The following is a 21,009-nucleotide window of genomic DNA, read 5'->3' on the forward strand; positions in this document are numbered from 1 at the left end:
ATTGAATCACCAAAGCCCCCCTTCTCTCGGTACGGGCCTGGAAATTGAAATTGAAATAAATGATGTTTGAAATATTATTATTAAAGCCATAAAATACAAGAGTAATCAATAATAATAATAATACAATTAATACTTAAAAATACTAATTACTTAAGTTACTAAACATAAAATACTAAAAATTACAATTGTTTTTATTAAATTACTAATGACTAGTTATACTACAAAAATGTCTATAATAATTGTAAATAAATAATTTGAATTATTGAATATATATTTATAATTTTATCTGAGATATTAATTTTTGTCATAAAAATATAAGTAAAATATTATTTTATATCCATAAATCACTTTTTAATAATTATTTTTTTTAAATTATTATTACAGCATATTTCTGGAATTTTCTTTTTTCTTGGTTAAAAAAGTTTTAATCGTTTACATAATATTATTCTCAAAATTGTTTTCATTTCAAATAAAATACAGTTTAGCATTTTCCATTAAGGTAGTATAGCAATGTCGAAGTTAATAGTTAACTACTTTTTTTTTTTAATTTTATATTTTCAATAATGCCGGAAATTGATAGTTTGTGCAAATTTGGCATTGTTGATTTAAAAAAAAAAAATCAACTTTTCAATAGATATTTAACTTAGATCATTTAGTTACATGGAATGGGCGTCAAACCATTTTAAGCGTACCAACAACTGAGGTAATTGCTTGGGTCAAATCTATCATGATGGCCCTGTAGAAATGCCAAAACAAAGTGTTGTTGTCATACTTGTCATTGTAGATCCGTAAGAAAAAATGCTACGTGATACGTGATAAGTATTTTTTTTAAGTCAAAAAGCGAAAAAGTTCAGTGAAATCACGATGTTTTATGTAAAACATTTTGTGATAAGAAAATTTGATATTTAATGTATATTTTTTTGATAAATTTCCTTATATTCAATACATATTTTTTTGGTAAATATCCCTATTTTCTTTTGATAAATGTATTTTATTGATAAATGTCCCAAGCTGACCCAAGAAATTACCTCAGTTGTTGGCACACCTGTTGGGTGATGCTCAGTCTATGTACTTAATACTCTAAGATATTTGGCTATGTCTGAAACGTGCACTGTAAAAAATTCTAAGCGAACAGTTGTTCATTGAATTTGACGCTTAAATTTTAGTCAACTCAGCTTTAAAAAATGTTTTTATGACTTTTAATTATTATTAATATGTATTAAATTTGATCAATAAAATATTATATTGTGTTATTTTAATTAATTATAAATTTTTTTGTATCATTTATTGTAAAAAAATAATTCAAAGATGATTGCGCTGATTTAAATAAACTATTTCCTGTCTCGACACTGCTATACTACCTTAATTTTAAAACTTAATTATGAAATATATGATTTGTGTTCTATTTTTTAGTTTGTCTTGTATAAAATTGGAATAAAAAATTTTGTATACATTATTGGCACGGTATGTAAATATTAAATATTAATTTTAAATTTATTATAAATAATTTGAATAAATGATTTTTATGTTTTTTGTTTTTATAAATGGGGTTTATTTATTATCTTTTACAAATGATGTTTTCCTAAATAATGGAATGATATGAAATTAAAAAAACCTGTTTTTTTGATTTACTACTAATTCTAAATAAGTCAAAACTTGTAAAAAATTGAAAATCATCTGGACAATTTTGGAACAATAGCCAGTCTCTCTTTGACGATCTCTCCGACCTAAAGTCAGTTGACGTCAAAGACCTCCTGCTGTTCTTAAACAGCTCCAAATGGTTCATGGAGTAGTGGCCGGGGATGGGCCAACCCATTAACGGTATCACAACGGACCCTATGGTCTAAGCGTGTCCCATCCCAGGACAGCCACTCTAACCTTACCTAATCTAACGTTATAGAGACTCCCAAATAAGAATCTAGGGACTCTTCCGACATACTTCAACTATTTCATAGTGCGCCAACACGATTGGCTAGCGATAATTCTTTATCGTGATTGATTTAGCCACCACATTAGCTGAAAATAGTGGACACGATGGTTTTCACCTCGAAAGGCAATTCTAAGAATGAAGGGGTTTTTCAAAAAACTTTCTTGTCCAGATAATTTTTATATTTTTACAAATTTTGATTGCTATAAATAATATATACACAAGAATTAAACATACGATGATTAGAAATATTGTACATGATGCGCGATTAAATTTTTGTATATTTCTTTCTCTAAACATTCTAACCAAAGAAATATATCTTAATACTTTCATCAAAGGCAATACGATAGATATAAAAGTCGTAGAGTTATCGTAAAACAAAGATGGCAAACTGAAGAAATGTACACATCCTCGCGGAGATCGAACCTTTGACCTCTGATGTATCTGTATAGACTTTTTATCCCATTACATTTCTTCACTACCCGATCTGCTTCTATTTTTAGTTATTTACAAACTCAATTATTTTTGCCTCCAAGAGGATTCAAAGTACAGTGAAACTTGATTAAGTGGGACCTGGATAAATGAGAAACTTCCATGACTGGAACTCGTGCTGAGATCCCAACACTTTGGCATTGAACTTCTTCTATTAGTGAGTCGAAGCAAACCTCTGTATCTGGGATTCGTTCTTTCGATTTTAACCGACATAGTTACCTCTATAACTGAGACAGTGTTTATGGCAAACTAGAGAATTTTCAGATCGAGGCGATTTTATGATCCATGGCCCGAATTTATTAAGCAAATGACAGGGCGTTATTGCTAATTTTGTGTGTTAACGATTTGGAAAAATTTCTCCCGATTATTTGTTGTTTGCCTATTTACAAAGCCAAAATCTTAAGTATTTTTGACCTAAAAATCTTGTTGGAACTGTTCCTGATAGCGCGTTCGGCGGAAGGAGGCTAGACAAAAAAATAAACGGCTGACACTATAATATTATTAGTATACTCATCGAGGACTCACGTGAAAAGGTTTAAGCATAATTTATAACGAAAGAAGCATAGTTCTTACCCAGTGTCCCACAACACCTCCCGCCCTTTTTTTATCTATCCAATGCCTTTTATTTTCTCGCCATAATTTTTAAGCTATTTTAAAAACATTTTACTGTAACTTATAAAACTAATTTACTGTACAATGGAATAATTAATTAATTATTTTTTATATATTTATATTGGTGGATAAATTAATTAAATTTACGTCTTATTTATTTCAAAATAAATATTTGTATGTTTTTTATTTTTTTTTAATTATATATTTACTAAGATCAGTCAAATTGAAAATGAATTGTAAAAACTAGAGTTCGATAAAACTAAATTCTAGGAATTAAATCTAAAAAAATATAATTTATGTTTACCACTTTTACTCACATTCGAATTCCCACAAAAAATATAATTTTATTACCTTGACATTAATTTTAAATATTTAAAAGAGTATTCTTATTACATGATTTCGTTTGGTATTTTAAGATGTCCGTACAAAAGTATTGAATGAAGATTTGGAAGCTTAATATTAGATATTATAAATTTTTTTTTGCCCAGAGAGTTTACGTTACCAAACAAAATACAGGGTGGACCATTTATTATGGATAATAGCTCGTTTTAACTTAAACAAAAGTGGCAGAGTTTGATAGTTCTGACATTAGATTGGACCTAGTTTTCGGAGTTGCTTAGCTACTGAAAAATGTTTTATCCAAAAATAGTCATGGGCAATAGGCGCTTCACCTGTTTCCATGACTTTGACACTTGAAAGGTTTAGATGGAGGGTAGATGGGGGGTAGAGGGTAGTTGGCTAGTGTCAAGCTCATTATGGAGAGTAGAAAAATGGAGAACCATCTTAGAGAGCGATTTAAAGTAAACAAGTGTCCAGCTGAAAACAGAATATAACAGTTCTAAAATTGACCAGAATGACGCTTGTGTAGCAAAAGGTGTTTGATATGAACTTCTCTGTCCATCTCTAACAACTTTTTTAGGTTTTTATCTTACTTTTTTAGATCTTTATCTTAGCAGCGCCACCAGCTTCATGCTTTTCGGTGGACACTTTTTATATACCAAGATGGTTTCCCTTATTTCTACCCTCCATATGACAAGCATGCTTTCGCAAAGTTGCGAAATTTGTTTGATAATGTATAACTCTCTTTACTTATAAAAAAATGTTTAGTCATTTAATTTTAATGGTCCTCAAGATTTATACGACATTGATAGACGAAGATTTCTTTACGTTAACACAGTTTTAGAATTCACATTTCAGTTATCTTTAAAATATAGGGACATCTAACATCACTAACCCACTAACCATAAAGATACCAACTACATTATTTGGAAGAAAAAATTTGTATCTTTTTTTTTTTATCGTAATGAGCAATGAGACAATAGTTGGACACTCTAACATTTTCGTTCACTTTTAAAAAAAAGTAGTAGTAGATTCTATAAACGCACAAAATCCTAACATTTAACATCCCTAATAGTTAATTATTTAATCCACTAGAATTACAGACTATAATCTAGGCCCTGATAAATACGACACAGTAGAAAATTTCTTGAATTTAATTCAAATACTGAACATGAAAAATATGATCGATTGGTATTCAAGTGAAAATTTTTATTTTTTTCTGTAATAGGGTTATGTTGACTAAATGTTTTTCTAAAGAAAATATTGGAATATCGTATTTTTTAACTTGCTCAGTTATAATACACTCAATTAATATTACTTCACCACTATCTTTTGAAAGTTTATAGAACGAAAGCTTATAGCAGTAAATTTCACTTCCAAAATCCGTTTGCTACGTTTTACCTTCTCCTAACTTTGGGAACAGGTTCTCAGTAAAGATCCCTTTCAGACAGGATTGAGAGGAGAAACTAGATAAGCCAAAGGGGGCTGTTTTCTACACTGACGGATCTAAGTTAGAGAAGAAGGTGGGTTGTGGGATCTTTTCTGAAGATCTTGATCTACGTCTATCATTTCGGCTGCCGGATCACTGTAGTGTGTATCAAGCGGAAGTGATGGCTATTAACGAGGTTTGTGAATGTCTAAGACTGAACACCCTTAGGTGCAGGGACATTACAATATTCACCGACAGCCAAGCGGCTCTAAAATCCTTCAGCTCAGTCTATCTAACGTCAAAGGTAGTACAGGACTGCCGTACGTCCTTAAATGAGCTGGCGGAACGAATGAATGTAGACCTGGTATGGGTCCCGGGACACAGGGACATTCCAGGAAATTGTCTACCTCTTCGACGTCAAAGCCCTCCTGCTGTTCTTAAACAGCTCCAAATGGTTCATTGAGTAGTGACCGGGGATGGGCCAACCCATTTACGGTATCACAACGGACCCTATGGTCTAAGTTTGTCCCACCCCAGGACAGCCTCTCTAACCTAAGCCCCACAAAAAATACGATATCCCTTATTTTTTGACAGTTTCAAAACTAAAAACAAATTTTTAGAAAACTTAAATTCAAACTTAAATAAAGATAGAGCAATATACTATGACATCATAAGGTACAATGGACCGATTTATAAAATGAATGATTGGAATAGTCAACTACCTTATTCCCCTCGTGCTCGTAAACTAACTAACGATAACGATCTTTAACATGAGGATTCATTAGTTGTGATAATAGTTTCTTGTAATCGAGGTATCGAGTAATTATCAGGAACTGGTCGATCAATAAAACTTGGACTATCACTTTCTCTACGTCGTTCTAAAGAACTAGTACCACCACCTAAATCAATACTCGAACCTAAACTAGCTGAATGATGATGACCCATCGTACTTTTTGGCGGTATCGGTGGTGGATTATTTAATTTTGGACATGATGTCGGTGGACTTATATTTAAATTCATAACGGATTGTTTATGGGCACGTAAATCAAAATCTTCATACGATAAATTATTTAAATTATTCATTGTTGAACCGAATTCCGCTAGACTAGCCGTACTAATACCGGAATCACGTAAATCATGATGTTCGTTATTATGTTCGATACTGTTGTTTTGGTCGTTGTTGTGCGGTAATGATGATTGTGCATCTTCGATGTCCACCAGTGAATCGGTCACTTCTGCGTTAAATACTGATAATGATTTCTTCTGTAATCGACGTGGTATATTTGGTGGGGCTTCTAACGAAGATGTGGAACCTCTTTTATCCGGTGCTGAAATATTTAATCAAGATTACAATCAGTTACCAATTTCTTATATAAAATTTGACCTCAAAATTACGTCATTAATGACATATTTACACAATATATTGTAAAGAGTCTGATATGGGTATAGTAGAATTAGAATAGGTATGCTCTTGCGCAGGTAGGAGTAGGATGGGGACATTCTCTAAATCTCGGTAATCTCCCTCGCACGGTACCCAGTCACCGCCATATTGATTATTTTTACGTTTGAGCTGTCAAGTTGGTCAATGTTTTGTTTACATATTTGCAATGTCGAATTGTCTCATTAAAAATTGAAAAACCTGAGGCGGAAAACATTCACTAATTATATTTATTCATTGTAAAGAACGATTTTTTCATTACTAAAATCAAGGATTGTTCACACAAACGTATTCACGTTTTTTAGGAACAAGCTAAGATGGCATCGACTGGGTACGTGCGCGAACTGAACCAAAACTCGTCCTCCATGGAACATATATTGTCTAATTCTACTATGGATATGGGTGTCTCTGAAAGTCAACTAATGGAGCCTGGTGCGAAATCTTGCATAATTGTATTGGAAACCATTTCAATTTTAAAAGTTTCGACACCATCTAACCAAGGGTAATATTTGTCTCTCTGTTATCCTCAACCCTTTTCCCACCATTACCTTTCTCCAATCAACAGTATCGCGGCCAAATTAACCGTAAGTAATTTATAATTTATGTTGTCCTAAATGTGAGGTACAAATTCTATAGTTTCTAGTTTCTGAACTAACAAAGAAGTTATAATATAATGAGTAGTTCAATGTGATATAATGTCGATTAAAAAACTTACTTTGACCACGGGGTGGTAATGGAGGAGCTTCTTCACTTCCATTACTGTTTTCTGGCCATGAATTTCGTACATTTCCACTAGAATCTGTTGGTGTTGGCAAAGAATGTCGTAATGGTAATTTTGGAGACGGTAATTTTGTTAATGATCGTTCCCTATGATGAGTGGGTCGAGGTGGTGGTACAAGTGCTGGATCCGTTGCATCAATAGAATCCCTAAAACAAATACAAAAGATAAAAAACTACCTTATTTGTTTGATTTGGAAAAAAAATACAGAAAAGTACCAAGACGAAGTGGAAAACAAAGGAAGTGTGGTGAAGTGAAAAGAACTTACCGGGGGTAAGAAAGCAGGGAGTACAGGAAACTAGGACTCACCTTGATTTTAATGAAGGTAGACTAGAATAATCATGATTAACTCGATTCGCTGGTGTATGTACAGTTTCTTCCATTGTCGTATTGTTTATTTGTACAAAACCTTGTGATCGCGGTCGAGTTTCTCTTTGAGGTATTGGCGGCGCTGTGGTACTCGTTGTTGAATTCATTGGTAATGTTAATGAATCACGATTAGGTGGCACATCCTAAAAGAAAACGCATAATTATTTTCCTTCTTCAAATACGGAAAGATGTTTATACAAACCATTGGCTTCGAATAAATATTTCCATCATCTTCAATAATTTCACCGTAATGTGCGTATACAGAACTTCCTATACTCTGACGAGATGTTCCATCTAAGGTATTCGATTTCTTTTCGATAGGTAACGGAGGTAATGGTGTACTAAGGGTAGAAAAATGTCAACTCAAAGATGTGAACCTCAAAAATTTTAATAGCCTTTACAATAAAGAATTTACTTACTTGATTATGCTATCAGTTCGGTGCAAACGTGCACCTGGTGGAGCTACGGGCGATCCTAAGTTGTAACGAATTTCATTCAATCCTTGACACATAACCGTATGTAAAGGTTGTAATTCCGGTGGTGCGAGTCGTCCATATCGATTTAAGCCCGTTTCAAGTAATGGTACTAATTCTAATTGTAGTATACTTCGTAATTCATTGGCATATTGTATATGATCTGGCCATAATTTTGCAAATTCGTTTGTGAAGAAAGCTTGATGATATTTTATGAGACCACCTTGTACCTCTGGTACAATTATTCCCTGCAAAAACAATTCATTTTATTGAGGGATTAATCAAAACATAAACAAGGGCTCGAATGAGACTTTCTAAGAAATAAAAGCAAATAATAAGGGATCAAAAATATGTTAATCCTTTTTTACCTTTAATTTCATGCTAAGCTGCTTAAAGAAATCAGGTTTATCCGTGTTATGAGCTAATAATGTTCGTAATTCTTGTACAGTTGTTCGCATATTATCACAAGCTACTTGTATCGGTGCTAATTCTTCCGCATATGTTTCCACTACTTCGAACCAACGTAAAATACCAGGTAATGAATTTTCTGTTATTAAAATTGTCCGTTCTTTCCATTGACTCTAAAATATTGAATCCAAAATTAAAATCAATTTTTAAAATAAAACCAATACCTAATAATAAAATCTTGCTACATACTTTGAACTCGTTATCTTTATCGATTAATCCTTTATGGACAACACGATCAAATTTAAATCTTCGTACTTCATTTACGTGGTAAAATCTTGCTATTTTATCGGGTATTTCAATTCCAGAAAATATTGGATTCGGTTCAGGTATTGGTTTTACGTTGTAAATTTGTATATCTAAATAAATTAGGTTAAGAAAAAATGATTTTCCAATTGAACAATCGAACTTTGGGTAAAAGTTGTCAAGGAAAATTCCAAGAAAGATATTTTTTTGTCTGAAGTTTCGATTTCTGAACATGATTCAATCAAACATGAAAAGGGGGTAAATGCTGCACAAAATCAGGAATGTTTGGTTTTTTATATGTTATCTACGATGTAAAGGCAATGTTAAATCCAAGTTTTTGACCTTGGCAGACGACCGGATCATAACAATGCCTCTAAAAAGACAAAAATATCTGATTAGATGCAACCTTCAATGTTTAATTTGATTGGACTAACATAGTTAAATCCAATCATAACCTTGTAAGCAACCTTAATTAGAGCGGATTACTTAAAAATTGTTAAAGGATACATTGACCATCTGAATTAACAATGGCATCTTCGGGTGCAGATATTTTCGTTAATATTTGAGCACATGGAAATTCCGTAAGTAATCTATGAGTGAAATCACCCATTTTTTCACATTCTTCTCCTCGATATATGAATTGCTTATTCTAGAATATTCATAAAAATGAATTATTAAACAATCTTGGTCGAAAATTCTCTCAATATTTAATGTAATGGAATACATACTCGTACAAATAATGGAAATCCTAAACCATAAAATCCAACTCGAAAATATTCAGGATCCAAACGTGTTTTCTTTAAAATATTGTCGAAAAACGTTGCTTGTAATTTTAATACTTGACTTAATTTCACATAATTAAATTCTCGAGTTTCGTATAAAATTGCCAATTCTTTTAATAATGGTATTCCTTTTTCCCAACACTAAAAGAGAGCAGCTAAATGTAATAATGGCTTGGGCTGTTAGAATTTCAACAAGGCAACCGGCTGCCACAGTCGGAAATTAGTGTAAATTGCGATTTCTCATAAATGATGTCGGCATACTTGATTGCTTCAACTAAGCTGTCTAGTGCGGGGCGTTTTTCTCTTCGGTTGAACATTTTTTTATGGTGTCACGAGATCAATAGGGCCTATACACTATGTAAAATATTTTTGACGAATGACCTTGGCGTTAACTCGTGTTTTTTATTGAAAACAGTGGTTAAGCAGAAGTAGTATGAGAGCTGGTAGACATTTTTGGGAAAGTGTTTGACGCATTCTGAAAATTCGTCTGATATCTCTGCAATTAAATCCTAATATAAAAATTCAGACCTGGTTGAAGGATAGGGATATCTTTAGAACCACAGTACGTAAGGGTAATGATATAATATATTTTTATTATAATAATTAATAATAATAACCACTTTTTACAAAATGCAACACGAGATGGCGTTCTACTTTACTAGCGTATCCAATTAGACTTGACAGCTGACCAAACACTTTATTTCGGTTTGATTGGATAAATGTGAAACATTACTCTTTTTTTTTTAATTTTTGGATTTTTTGAAAAAACTAGCTTACCTTTCCCAAATCAAAATATTCAATAATTTTATTATACAGCATCAATTTTAGTTGACATTCTGGAATTCCCGGATAATTTGGATCACTAACCGGTGTAGATACGGACCAACTTAATTGATCAGCATACAATTGTAGTGTACAAGCAGCCTCCGTAAAGTTTCTGGCACCAATATGTAAATCATGTAATTTATGAATGTACCGTAAGTACATTTCTTTTCGATTAATTTCATTTTTATAGAATTTCTGTAAATTAAAAATCGTTATAAATTACCAACAGTTGAATAATCACAGTAAATGAACCATTAAGCAATGTGTATAAGAAAGATACTTCTAGAAGTTTGCTTGTATGTTTGTATTGCTACTATGGTACTGCTACTGTTAAAACAAAAGCATGTAAACAGACATGTAATAGTATCTTTCTTATACACATTACTTAATATATATATATGTACTCTCTTACACTCATTGTGTATTAATGGAAATGATTTAAAAAACAAATTGTATAAAATATATTTACATGTTTTTGAATGAAAACTTACCAATAAATTAACTGTACAAGACATACGTTTATCACGATTCTCATCACCTTGTATAACACTACGATAATCTAATAAACGTTCTAGCAATCTTGTAACCGAACTAATAAAAGCTGTTCCACTATCTTTCCATGCAGGATCTTCGGATTGTACACGATCTAATAGCCTAATAATCAAATGTATTTACATAATGAGTGAGTTTGAATATGTGTAGGTGTTTATATTTACGCAAGGTTAATTTAATTAAAATAATTATTGATTTAATTAATTAATTTTATAATAATTCATGAAATGGTTTATCAATATAGACCAGGGTTGATAATTTTTGAAACCAAACTAAATTAAAATAGGATGAAGCCCTTTGGAAAAGGAAGAAAATACAACAAAAATGAAAGAAAAAAGAAGAAAGCGATCTGAGATCGGGAAGTGGAAGGGGTGAGTTTTTAAGGGTACAAAACAGTTGTACATCTTTTCATTACATACAACTTTGCAATTTAACTTTTTTTTATAGGACTAGTAGTTTTGCCGAAAATGAAGATAAACTGTTTTGCACCCTTAAAAACTCACCCCCTTCCACTTCCCGACCTCAGATCGCCCGTAAATTATTTTTCTTTTCATTTTTGTTATATTTTCTTCCCTTTTCCAATGGGTTTCATCCTACTATAATTTGTTTCCACTTTTTACTATTTTCAAATGCTTCAGCCCTGGTATAATAGTTTTTGATGATAAAATTATTTTTTAATACTTACACTGCACTTAAATGTTCCCTTCAGTAAGATAGAAGCATGCGATAAAAATTAGATAATTGTTCATTTTGTTTGGGGTTATGGAGAAATTTTGTGTTTTAAGTTAAATTTTCTAGATCTTTGGTTTACTAAAAATGAAATTTTGGTTCATTTTGCGAATGAACACCGTTAATTCAGAAATAATCTCCATTTCAATTGAATGCAGTTTTATCACGAAATTGAATCCAATGATCCTATTCGTATGTGCCCAGAGGTTCCAAAATATTAAGAACAACTCTCGACTCAATGTCATTGATTGATGCATAATTATTCTCTCGCCATGAGATTATTAAATAGAAAATCCAACTTAATTGACACAACAAAAGTATTAAAGAAAAATGGAAGAAAATCGACGAAAAACTTACATAGTATTAAACAACTGTTTATATTCATCATCCCCTTTATTTTCACTGATCAAAATATCCAACTTATCAATTAATTCAGCTTCAACTTGTTTAAAGCTACCACGAGCACGTTGTTCACATTCCATCATATCAAAAAAGATGTGTAAAGTTGCTTTCCGTAGCTCCCATTCTGGTACAAGTGTTACTTCTAAAAATGGACCCACCATTGATGGTATAAAATGTAATTTATGTTCACCCAAATGTGACCACATTGATAATATTTGAAAACCCATTAATACACGCATATCACCATATTTTTCAATGATTTTCTCCCGCTTTACTTCGGAAAATTGTTCTAATTGTAATGATTGTTGTGTTAAATATGCTACAGCTAAATTAAAATAATTACTCCATAACTAAAAAAAGGACATTTTATTTTGTTAGATAAGTGGAAAAATCTATATGGAAATATTTTCCATTAAATGTTGGAAGATTTTGATGGGAAACATCTTCCACAAGAATAAAACTTGTTTTCACTATTTGGAATCTTAAGAAAACAACGGCGTTGCCAAAAAGGGAGGGGGTACCTCTTATGTATCCTCTGTAACGATGTTTCCCACAAAATCTGTCAAAAATAATTCAAAAGAATAAGTAATTTGTTTAATACCTGATTATCAAAATGTCCAGCACGACTATCTAAAAACTTAAATGCTAATGGTTGTGCTAATTCTTGTAACGCTCGCAACATAACATTATTTGCAGCCATTCGTATCACTAGCCAATCATTTGGAAATACTTGCTGTTTAACTAAATCACGAAATACTAAAAATACTCTTAATAAAAAATCTTTTAATGGTTTTCGATCGTGTGTTGGTCCCATTAAATCTTCCCATAATCTTGTATAATGATATTCATCTAATAATTGGAATAATCCAATTAAACATGCGACTAGACTTCCCTAAGAAACAAATTAATGTACAAATTAGTAAATCAATGATTATTGATTGAATCGATTCAATGATTATAGACAACAAAATAAATTTTTTCCAAATTTTTCCAATTTTGCTAAAAAAAATTTCTTTGGATACTACCACAGTATTTGTTAGTGAATACGGCCTAACGCCTGCATGGCCTATTTAGCGGAAATTGTCGGAAGTACTCTTTACAAAGGGGATTATACGGTCGCCAGAAAAGTTTATTCTAAATTCGCAACTTTGAGAAACAATAGTTCACTGTAATGCGATTGAAGAATGTGTAAACGTTATCATAAAACATAAATACCAAAAAAGAGCATTTCAACTAATTTATTTACGAACTTGATGATATAAAATAGATTATATATGTTCTACAAGTTTGTTTGTTTATTGGGATTTTAACGCTAAGATGTCAGCGTCACGAGTACAAAAATTAAACTATATTTATTAGGCTCAGCTGATTTTTTCATTGAATGAAAACACAAAAGAGGGGAACTTTTTTGAAATGATGGCAACATACTCTGTTACACACTTTGAAATTTTAAGTTTTTAAACCTACCTTCTGCTAAGGTAGTACTTCAGAGAACTGAAAATCTGAACGTCTTGTGAAATAAAATAAAATCTGTGATTTCTCATAAGGATCAATGTTAAAATATCTTTTTTTCAGTTCTCTGAAGGCCTCTAAAAATTTAACTGGTTAATTATGATATAGTAATGGACAACTATGCCGAGTTTCATTAAATTCTGAATGCAAAGTTAAAGTTACCGATAGTACTACCTTAAGCATTTTTTACTTTCCATTTTTTATGTTTACGTTTTTTTATATATTCTTTTATTCTAAGTGTTAAAAATAATAAACCTAACCGTCGTTGCTCACTCGCTCACTCTGCTCAGTGTATTTGTGTGTGCTGTTTGTGTGTACTTTAGAACGCACCCTTATACATTAAGAATGGTGTGAACGATAACCTCGTTGTTCATTTTCGTCATGAGATGATAGTTATTATTTTATCATACAATTTATATTATTTAATTAAAAATATCGAATAAAAAGTGTTGTAACTCATGTAATTAAATGTTCTGTTCAAATCAAGAATTATATGTTCAGTAAATATAATATTTACTAAAGAACGTGTGTCGTTATTTACTAAAATTCAATTCAAATTACCATATTACTCAGCATTCAAGTCTATTCGTTGTGTGTGTAGTCATGGTAGAGGGACAATAAAATCGATGCCAGCGCTTTCAGTGAAAGTTTTGAAGAAAAAAGAAAATTTTGGCGTTTAAAGGAGGCTGTTATGACTAATTTGCAATTCTTTACATGTTAATGTTATAGAAAATGTCAAATTAAAATTATTGAAAAACACTAATTAATTAAACTTAATGCATTAAAAATTGTGAAAATAAGAAATCAAATTGCACAAATATTATTTTTCAAATGTAAATTATCATAATTATTTATTTAAATTTGTGAGACAATAATATTAAATTTTCAATGTAAGTCATAAATGTAATCCATACAATTATATATGCATCCATACAATTCTATAATTAAAGTAGTGTATCGTTACCATGGAAACGCCTCCAAAGAAACTCACGCACGGAGCGAATATCGAATCGAAAATTGTTATACAATATTAACTTACCAATACAGCGGTATTTCTATCAATTATAATCAATACCGTTTGAATTAACATATCCAAAGTGTTAATACATAAAGTATCGACATCATGATGAATACAATTATTCACTTTTCCTTGTTCATCATCAATTCGACGTTGTTTATATAAATAACTGATTATATCCGAAAGTGTTTCTGTACATAATCGTAATTCATCACGTCTTGCTAAATGTAATCGTAAATGTCGGCACAAAGTTGTTAATAAAATATTACGTGATTCTATAAAAAAAAAAGAAAATGGAATACAAATTATTACGTGAGTCATTTTAGGAAAATATTTGAGCAAATGTATTCAAAATGGGAACAACTCTGGTGGAAAAAATATTTGAAGAAAGAATAATGTGTTAATAAGTTTTAGAAATAAATTTCGATTTTTGCCCCAATTTCCTAGATCAGTTTTTTGTATTTTATAAATACGTATTTCGACTACCAAGTAGTCATCATCAGTAAGAATTAGCTAGTCGTGATTACTCTTATTATGAATGTTACTCTTTGCTAATTAATTCAACCTCGATTTTGCAAATTTTATTAAATCCGAATTTGGAATAGGTCCTTTGTCCAAGTTCATTGTTTCATTACCCAGCTTTTGAATGTAGATGCTTTCATAAGCGTCTAATTCGCAAGGATTGGGTACTGATTTCAGGAGCTTAAGGTTTGATTTGTCAATTTTGTGGTCGTTTTCGATAACGTGAGCGGCTACACATGATTTTTCAATTCTTCCATATTTTAAATGGCCCATATGTTCTTTGAATCTTGTGATAATTTGTCTTCTACTTTGGCCTACATATTTTTTCGAACAATTTTGACATCCAATGCAATATATTCCCGATTGTTGTTCCATGTTGATTTTATCTTTCGGATTTCCAAGTAATTGTTTTAATTTTGTTCTATTTATGGGAGCTATTTTTAGGTTATGTTCTCCAAGTTCTTTTGTTAATTTGTTGACGCATGGTTGAAAATATGTAAATTTGCACCATTTGTTCTTATCGATGCTATTCTGTTCTGGTTCCAATGTTTTTGAATTGTTTCTTTGTGTTCTGAGTTTTGTTTTGCGGATCATATTCTTGATTATTTTTGGATCGAATCCGTTGTATATTGCAATTTGGTGGATGTGTTTTAATTCTTTGAAATAGTTTCTGGTGGATAACGGTATTTTTTTAATCGGTTCACTAGGAAGTTAAAAATGGCAAAAATCGGAATTTATTTCGAAATAACCTAAAGTTCTTATTTATTATCTTCGATAATATTTATAAGTTTTAGAAACTTTGATTAGTCTTAGGAACTCTGAATTTCTCAACGTTTTTGGACTGTCTAATTCAGAGTTAGCGAGTGCTATTGAAGTGGAACTCTTTTATGTCTTGCCCTGTAAAACAATATAAATTTTTCTTACCATCATCATGAAATAATTTAGTGGTAACTAAATGTCGAATAGCACATAATTTGGCCTGCGTTAATTGCGGTGAAATATCTCTAGGAAGTGCATCCAGCGTAGCTGAAGCTAAACGTGTAACTTCTGGCACCGGTAAAACACCCGTTAATTGCTCAAAAACAGCACTCATTGATTGAAGCAATGCGATTTGTGTAGGAAGTATAACTTCATTAGACGAAGCAAGCATATTATTTAACGCACTTAATACTGAATATAAATCCCTTTTAAAACTATCTTCAAATTGTCCGCCCGTAGCTCGAGAAAATAATAATCGACTTTGAATGATTAATTTAAAAATATATTCTAAACTTCGAAAACATTTTTGGATAGGTTCTTGTTTTTCTGTTGACGTTACCCAATCGGCACAATGTTGTACACTTGACAATAAACCCCTGCAAAAAACCAAACATATATAATAAATTTTGGCAAGAAACCATCGTTCGAAAATCTCTAATAAATAACATATATATTAAGGACATGAAATCTAGTATGCCGAGCTATAAGCACCCGTGGGTAAATTTAAGGCGCCTATCTGTTCGGAGTCTAGTCATCGGTCGTTGCGTACGCTTGAAAACAAAAGACAAAATATTGATAACAAAAGACAGCGTGATGCGCAGTACAAAGTACGCAACGACCAACTCGCTCAGATAGGCGTCCTTTTTCCTGCTACCCTCTCCACTCTAGTTTTCCGTCCTTATATATACATGTTCTTGGTTCTGGGACTAAAAATAAGTTCTTACTTATAAACTAATGCTGCAGCGAAATGCCCTTTTATGTAAGCATCCATAACCGGCTTAAAATGTTGGAATTTGGATTCATCTAATAAACTGAAAATTGATACTAAAACATGAAAAACTAATCCACTATGTTGCGTCGAATTTCCATCTTCCGTAGAAAATAACGCAAACAATGCATCCAAAACATCTTGTAAAAATTTAACCAATTCCTCATCACCCAAACGTAATACTCGTGTTAGAGATTCTTGTATGCGTTCTGGATGTGCTCGCCATTGTAACAACGATAAAAGATCCACTGAAAAATTGTGAATAATTAATCCATAATTCAAATTACACTCGAGATGTTCTTTTTGAAGTTATACTTCTTTTGGCAAGAATTTTTATAACGCGCGCGCCTAGGGTGACATGAAAACTACATGTTGATGTTAGTTACATTTTGAACACCATGAAGTTAGTCTATAAATGAAATGTCACGCATAAAAGACAAAGATGGATATATGACAAATTATATTATTTGTTATTACTGAAGAAGTATAATTCCTTACGAGTGTACATCGGTTTTTGTTTTACATACCATTTTGGGTAAGTTTTGTCGAACAGAGTAAAGTTCGTACATGAACCGATTCCTTTTGGCTTTTTGAAAATGTACTATGTGAATTATTGGGTACTTCCATAATTTGATTGTCCCAATGATTACTGGGTAAATTGAGGTAGCTAAATGATTCCAACCGTGTGGCATCCTCACATTTATAAATGTATAATTCATGTTGGCCATCTTGTATTGTAGCACCATCCGGTCCCATTAAACGAATAAACGAAAATCCAAATAATTTTTTGTCGGTTTTTTCTCGTGCTGAAAAAAAAAGAGTACCATTGTATATTCTTTACTGGGACTACTGCAGACGACAGACCAAGCTGTGCATGGCCACAGCCAGGTAATTCAACTGAGCTGGGCTGAAACTCCTTAGAATACAGTTGAGAAGGGTACTTGGACTTTTCAGGTCAGAATGTTTAGGTCTGAAACCTTGAATCCATCAATGTGTGTTTTCTATCCCCATTAGAACTTTTGTAGCTTCAAGGGCCTAATAGGATTCCAATCAAAACTGTTGTCTCCCAATTGTCCTTACAGACTTTCAACGAAAGATTTTGGCGGCAGTCTCATTACAATTTTTTTTGTGGCAATACTTACTCGAACAATGTCGATACTCCAATCGAACATGTGATCCAGAAAATCGATCAATTGGCACCGTAAGTCTTATATTTTCTGCCCACCATGGTGAATTATGATGATAAATTATCATCGAATGATACGATGATGTACCTTCCATTCCAGATGCACCCCATAAACAATTCTAGACAGAAAAATTAAAATAAATATTTTTTAATACTATAATTTTCTGTGTTACCATAAATGTATACCTCAATAACAGCACCTTCGACATCGAATACCGTCACCGATACTTCAATATTTTTTCCTGTCGATTTACCACCACGTTCAAATTCACCATGTTCTAATGTTAAATAGAGATCATTTCGTACATCACCAGGCATTATGACATCAGCAAATCCTAATTTTCTGGTTAGTTGAGTATTTTTAAATAGCAAAGGGTTTTCTTCGCGTACTTGACTTAGTTCACCGTGTAACATTTTTAATGATATGACAATTCCTATGAAAAAAAAGATGTTAATTTATCTAAAAACAATTAAAGTTTTGAACTTAATTACCATAATTAGGTTGGCCGGATAAAGTATTGAATTTTCCATTTTGTTTGATAATTTGTTCATGTAACTGATGAAAATCTTTTTCTTCTGTTTGGTATACCTGTTATGGAAATTTAAAAAATTTAAAAGTCATTTTAACAAAATAATCAGGGAAATGTTTGAAGTGAAAACTTCTTTGGCCGCGTTGAGAAATTTTTGATAAATTATAAGTGATCTGGTAGTCTTAATTGGAACCATTGAAAACGAATCGACTTCCTGTTTTATTTATATATTTTTATATTTATGTCCTATGATCCCGAGGGGGACGTAGGGCCTCAATAAATGCTCGCCAACGAACTCCATTCTGTGACATGGACTTGACTTCTTCCAGGATTTGCCTTCTTCAGTAATTTCTTGCTCCAGGGTTCTTCGCCAGGTATGACGAGGTTGGCCCACCCTTCTTTTAACAACCAACCCATAGAGCGTGCCTGTTTTACTTAGTATAAATTATTATCACCAGTTGGCGGAGTTTATCTGAATTTAATTTTAATATTTGTATGGGCATTTAAAAATAGTAAGTACAAGTATTGCCATCTGGTAATCTAAATTGGATTTACTGGCGGGGTTGCAACTCCCAGTTATTAATAGATTTTTGGTGGACAGCTCCTAATAATTATGCGGTAGGAATGCTTTAACTGATATATAAAAGTTATTGCCAAAGAAACATATTCAGATTAAGCAAAGAAAATTCGTGTAGAATGTGAGCCTGCGTACAGAGGTCGCGTGATGTGCTTACAAGCCGAAATATTCCTGTGAAGCAATTTAATTTTCTACGAATTAAAACAAACTTTATTTTAATAATAAAATTAAAGTGAATTCTTCGATTAATAGAATTTCGAGGAAATTAATAATAATTAATTTATTGTATAATTTTGATAACAAAATAGCGAAATATAAATTAAATTAGCCCTAGAGCCAGGCTTAAGCAAAAAACTTACTTTGAATGTGAATTCTTTTTCATCTGTATCGCCTTCACGTGGTGAAATCATTTCGGATAGATTTAAAGCTGCAACTGCATGTGGTCTCCGAAACATATGTGTGGGTGGCGCTTCTTTACGTTCTGTGGTACCTCCTCGTTTACTGCTTTCACTATATAACATACGACCTAAACGTAATACATGCGTTACCAAATAGAGATCACGACTCAATTCTGCGTTTCCCAAATCCTAAACGAAATATTTTTTTTTTTATAAAATAGAAAAATTTAATAAAACAGTCCCGGTGCCCATTAGATTTGGTTATACTTAGCCAAATTACTTTTTCTTCTACGAAAATTATCGTAAGATGATTCTGTTTCACGGAACCCGGATAAATTTTGATCATCCGTGTTTACTATTCAATTTTTCGGATATCTTTTATTCTATTTTCAAGTTGTTAGAGAACGAACATTCTTTAAGTCAGAATCCTCTTTGAGAGCAATTTCTAAAAATGTATATATCAAAAATGAGAACCGGGACTATTATAAACTTGATAAACTTACAGTAAAAATTGTACAATTACTATGTAATTTTTCAACATAATTTGAGAAACCTTCTTTGGAAATTTTGACTAGAAAACGTTCTGATATATATTTTTGTTTTTTACTATCATACAATGAGAAATAAATTTCTGTGTCTTCTCCAATATGGTAACCAAAATCTCGCATACAGAAGTATAAATGATGTGTTAATATTTTTTTTGGTTCTTTTCTCCTTGTAAAACCATGAACCTGCCACAAAAAAAATTTAAATAAATAGCCATCATAAAAATTAGTAGAATTGAAATTCGAAGTTGAACTTGGAATTTTCATCTATTTAAAGTAAAAACTAGATTGTTTATCGATGATTTGACTTCTTATTTAAAAAGCTAGATAAAGTTTCTCTTAGCTATAAAACCCATTTCTAACATACCTGAGGAAATCGGGAACATTCGGCACTATTTGCATGTACTTGATATAATTCTACTACACTCATTGTATCTGGATCAACAGCTTGTGCTCCTTGTCGAGGTACTAAATCAAGGCCCAGTTCTCTGTAACATTAAATTAACTTTCATTAATAAAAATTTTAATTAACAACCAAAATCCTAGAATTTCTTATTCTTACTACACGTCACAGTTTTAATGAAACCTGATGGAATCTTTTGTTTGGGGTGTTTACTACATTGTCTCATAATAACGGAAATGTGTTCCCCTTTCTGAAGGGTTGCAGATATGATTTCACACGATTTCATTTTTATACGATTTTATAACATAAAAATTGATCGAGGTAGGTGTGCCGAAGTAAAGCTATCACACCTTGCCAGATTTTTGTCGAATCCGTTAGATAAAAATCATGCCCAGGGCCGTTTTTAAACAGTAGGGGTTCCTGAGAACTTTTACCTTATGGGGTTCCTATGGGATACAATCTTCACACTACGAGATTCTTTTTTTGGTCGACCGAGTCAATCCTCAATTTGGTGAAAGCTTTTCCGCTTCAATTTGGAGGTCTTGTGGAACTCGAAAACTTGGGAACTTTCCTACAGAGCCCAGAATCTCATAGGATCCAATAATCAGATTTAATTGTGGATGAAAAATCTGAAATGATGTTCATAATTTGTGACGGTTTTACCTCCAAAGAAGACTGTTGTAAGGCATGAGTTCATAATAATAATAATAATA

At 32.0% G+C, this 21,009-nt stretch overlaps 1 protein-coding gene across 1 annotated transcript in view; it reads right to left on the reverse strand.

The window, feature by feature from the left end:
- Positions 1-4,418: 4,418 nt before the first annotated feature.
- LOC123290449 (dedicator of cytokinesis protein 3) overlaps positions 4,419-21,009 on the reverse strand; it is an 88,152-nt gene continuing 71,561 nt past the window's right edge. Inside the window, exons 4-27 of the mRNA XM_044870629.1 lie at positions 20,261-20,381; positions 19,852-20,079; positions 19,310-19,537; positions 18,336-18,432; positions 18,030-18,277; positions 17,800-17,962; positions 17,185-17,463; positions 16,614-16,905; positions 15,835-16,265; positions 14,410-14,663; positions 12,460-12,750; positions 11,814-12,208; positions 11,413-11,430; positions 10,667-10,829; positions 10,128-10,370; positions 9,297-9,491; positions 9,076-9,217; positions 8,515-8,681; positions 8,226-8,438; positions 7,804-8,105; positions 7,587-7,725; positions 7,325-7,527; positions 6,953-7,164; positions 4,419-6,127 (exon numbers count right to left, since the gene is read on the reverse strand). Coding sequence (XP_044726564.1) covers positions 5,565-6,127; positions 6,953-7,164; positions 7,325-7,527; positions 7,587-7,725; positions 7,804-8,105; positions 8,226-8,438; positions 8,515-8,681; positions 9,076-9,217; positions 9,297-9,491; positions 10,128-10,370; positions 10,667-10,829; positions 11,413-11,430; positions 11,814-12,208; positions 12,460-12,750; positions 14,410-14,663; positions 15,835-16,265; positions 16,614-16,905; positions 17,185-17,463; positions 17,800-17,962; positions 18,030-18,277; positions 18,336-18,432; positions 19,310-19,537; positions 19,852-20,079; positions 20,261-20,381 — 5,587 coding nt within the window. The 3' untranslated portion in view covers positions 4,419-5,564. The remainder of the gene's footprint in view (positions 6,128-6,952; positions 7,165-7,324; positions 7,528-7,586; positions 7,726-7,803; positions 8,106-8,225; positions 8,439-8,514; positions 8,682-9,075; positions 9,218-9,296; positions 9,492-10,127; positions 10,371-10,666; positions 10,830-11,412; positions 11,431-11,813; positions 12,209-12,459; positions 12,751-14,409; positions 14,664-15,834; positions 16,266-16,613; positions 16,906-17,184; positions 17,464-17,799; positions 17,963-18,029; positions 18,278-18,335; positions 18,433-19,309; positions 19,538-19,851; positions 20,080-20,260; positions 20,382-21,009) is intronic.

This window comes from Chrysoperla carnea, chromosome 1 (assembly GCF_905475395.1).
Source record: "Chrysoperla carnea chromosome 1, inChrCarn1.1, whole genome shotgun sequence".
In the NCBI taxonomy this organism is placed as follows: domain Eukaryota; kingdom Metazoa; phylum Arthropoda; class Insecta; order Neuroptera; family Chrysopidae; genus Chrysoperla; species Chrysoperla carnea.